Consider the following 3,496-nt stretch of genomic DNA (forward strand, 5'->3'; position numbering starts at 1 on the left):
TGGGATGAGACAGATCATGAGCGAGTAATGTCACTTAACAGAACTTTTAAAAAAGAGGAACTTCTTGACATGGATTTTCAAGCTTATTTGGCTTCATCTAGTGAAGAAGAAGAAGAAGAGCAGCAAGGTACTTACATTTATAAATGTTGTTCACAAAATCATTAGCTGCAGTGTTTAGAACACAAGTTATTTAAATATGTGTAGTCCATATTTTTAGAAAATGCTTTGGATGTTGTCTTTTACAGGGACAACATGGTGCTTGTATAAAAGCTATGGTCAGGTTTCACTGTGAAAATAACTCAAATTTCCTTCAGAGCTAAACATCTTTGGAAGTGACATATACTTATTTTATTTTTTATACTCTTTTTAATTAGGAGATAAATGGAATGATGAGAAAACATTGACAGATGATAAAATTTTTTACAAGATGCATAAGACTTTAAGTTAGCCATGTTAACATGGAAGCTGTAGACTTCTTTAAATCTACTGGAACTTGACATTCCTTTTTTCTTAATTTCGTTCTTTTTTTTGAGTTAAGTACACTTTTCCAGTGTTCTTTATATAGGATAAGAGAACACATGCGCAGGTTTTTAAAATGCTGTTTCTAAAGCCACAGTTGAGATTCATTATGCAAACCTGATTCTGATTATCCAAATAAATAGTACCACCCCAAAATTACTACACTCCTTCTGGTGACCAAGTATGTTAGCTGAATTTGGAGTTACAGCTTACTTGTAAGAAATGTTAATGGGTTTGACTTAGTATTTTCATTCAAGCTTTAAGATAGCATTCTGGTTTTCATTTTTGCTCTGCAAAAATCTCTTCAAGTAATAATGTTTGATTAAGCCAAACATAATGATTATAATTCAAGTAGCAAGATCACAGGTCATCTAAACTATGGCATATTTTCTTTACTGCTGATAGGATAAATCTGGTGAAGGTTGCTTTTCATTATACATTTGCATGAGTTCTGTATAGAGCATGGTGGCTATTGTGTTCATTCAGTGCTGAATGAAGATCTGCTGCCATTCTGTAAGGTCTGAGTAACACTGGTCAAAAATTACCAAATGGTAGCTGATTAGGAGTTATCCTCATGACTGAGCCTCTGAATAGCTGCTTTTTCAGTATGACCTTGCACCTCTGAGTGTAAAATCATTTCCTCTCCACAATTCTCCCCCCTTCTTTTTTTCCCCCCTTTCCACTACTCTTCTTTACCTTAACATTTCTTTATCACATTTGGCAATATCTACTTTAATCTCTTCTGAGGTAAAATTATTTGAAGTAGAACTGGAGGTGATTCTGTTTTACAGGAAGAGTCTTAGTAGTAACATCTTGCAAATTATTTTTTATTCACATACCTCTTGAGAATATAAAGGGAATGTCATCTAACTTCCTAAAGTATGTAAGTCTTGCCTGTGTGGTGCACCAGCCTGTAATTCCTGAATTAACTTGCTTGTTTTCACTCCAAGATTCAATCTCCTCTTAATAATACATATAGCCTAAATTACAGAGCAAAGAAAATTTCATTGTGCCTTAATCATATCTTTCAAGGAGATGTTGAAAAGGATTTATACAGCAGGTTGCTGCAATCAGAGAGGAGTATGGAGCGTGCAAAAGAATGTTACAGATTTTTCTGGTTACAGAGTTGGGAAATCTCCTGGCAGCAGGCTCAGCTTGGCAATATCTTGGCGGGGCTAATGTCCATTTGTTCCTCATCTCACATAAAAACACACTTATAAAATGCACCTCTGAGCTTTAGTTTCTCTAGTAATGCTTAGTAAAGTGTCTAAATGGGAGCAGTAGGTGCAGAGGAACACGTTTCCATCTTCTTATGTACAAGACTATGTTAAAGAATAGCATCTGTAAGAGGGTGCTGGTGAAAGAGAACATCTTTAAGTGAGCAGCACTTGAGAAATCCTAAGAAATAAACTTCCTTTGCTTGAGAGAAAAGAAATTGACCTTAAGTAATCTTAGCACAATAATAAATTCCAAACCTGCAAATCTAGAGTCTAACGATGTTTTGCTAAGTAAGCTATTAATAGAGGAATTATGTTATCATGTCTTTAGCATGTTCCTGACCTTTTATTCATTCAGGATGTGATACAAACCAGGATTCTGTCTGACAGGCTTCTGTCCAACAGAATTATGTGGCATGATGCACAAATGGGAAAAATCAATGTCAGCTGCTTGAATGGAAATGTAGGAGTGTGATAAGAAGGAAAAAAATGTCCTGGACTTTTACTCATGTTTTTTTAACTTATTAAAATGTTTTATTTATAAACAGGTTTTTGTTGGCCTGTTTTAATCTGTGGGTTTGTGGGTTTTTTTTTTTTTTTTTTTTTTTCCATGTATCTATTTTTCAAATTAAAATATGTGTGTCATGAATGTTGATATTACTATTATACAACAGTTTTGTAATGTCAAGTATTTCAGTGACCTGGTTTGTTGTGGTTCATAGCACAAAGTGTTTCCTTTACATTGCTTCTGAATTTTCTCTTACTGGGATGCATTTGTTCCAGATAGGAAGCGTTTGTGGCATGCATCAAATCCAGCCCATAAATGCTGTTTTGACCATGAGCACCAGTGACTTAGTGCATGGCATTTATAATAGTGCTTCAAATTAAGCATTGTGGGTTTTGTGCTGAAGCTTTTGTTTTGTGGGGTCTTTTTTTATCTTTGGAAGAGCAACATCTTTTCCTCTGTGCTGCAGAAACAGCAACCACAGAGAGAGCAGAGGCACAAGCACACGGAAAACCTGAATGCACTTTACCACAAAATTTTTTATCAGAATATTTTTAGTTGGCTATTCCTGATGATGCAATTATAGAGTATCCTGCCATGGAAAAGACCCAAATGGATCATTGAGTCCAAGTCCTAATTTCACACAGGGCAACCTAAAAGTTAAACCATGTATCTAAGAGTTGTCCAAGCGTTTCTTGAAAGCCAACAGTCTTGGAGGGACCTCTCTGTAGAGCCCTTCTCTCTGCTGTAGGAGTTTAAGCAGGGAGCACCATCTCTTGGGATATTTGGCTTTCAAGACAAAACTCTAAAAAGTAGACCTTTTGTTTTGCGCTGCTGCACCAAAGGGCAGAGAAAGGAAATGTAGTTGTTGGGAAGGAAGAGTTGCTGGGAGGAGTTTAGCTTTCTTTTTAATAGTGTTGCTAATCTTATTTTTAGTGATTTAATGTTAAATAGAACAGACTGCTTACTAGATCTTTTTAAAAGTTTTAAATCTATTTGGTGCAATAACTCTGACTACATATATAAATTTGAGTGCATCTTTAACAGTGCATCTCTTATCCCATGACAGTATAGCCCTCCTTGCTGTCTTAAAAATGAACAGTATTCCTATGTGTTTATATTTGCTGGAACTATTATGGAAGGTTAAGAAGTAGAAGATGACAGAAGTAGAACATGCAGTTACTTAATGTCCATCAGCCCAATGGGTACTTATATTTAAAATTGGAAATATATATAATATATTATTATATTATAA

The 3,496-nt window shown here is 35.2% G+C and overlaps 1 protein-coding gene across 1 annotated transcript in view; it reads left to right on the top strand.

Moving 5' to 3' along the window:
* ESF1 (ESF1, nucleolar pre-rRNA processing protein, homolog (S. cerevisiae)) overlaps positions 1 to 127 on the top strand; it is a gene marked incomplete at its 3' end in the record, with an annotated part of 7,949 nt that extends 7,822 nt beyond the window's left edge. The window contains exon 7 of the mRNA XM_008935954.1: positions 1 to 127. This exon is cut by the window's left edge and continues 4 nt beyond it. Within this exon, the coding sequence (XP_008934202.1) occupies positions 1 to 127 (127 nt within the window).
* Between the last annotated feature and the right edge of the window lie 3,369 nt (positions 128 to 3,496).

Source organism: Merops nubicus, unplaced genomic scaffold, assembly GCF_000691845.1.
Source record: "Merops nubicus isolate BGI_N331 unplaced genomic scaffold, ASM69184v1 scaffold44882, whole genome shotgun sequence".
Classification (NCBI taxonomy): domain Eukaryota; kingdom Metazoa; phylum Chordata; class Aves; order Coraciiformes; family Meropidae; genus Merops; species Merops nubicus.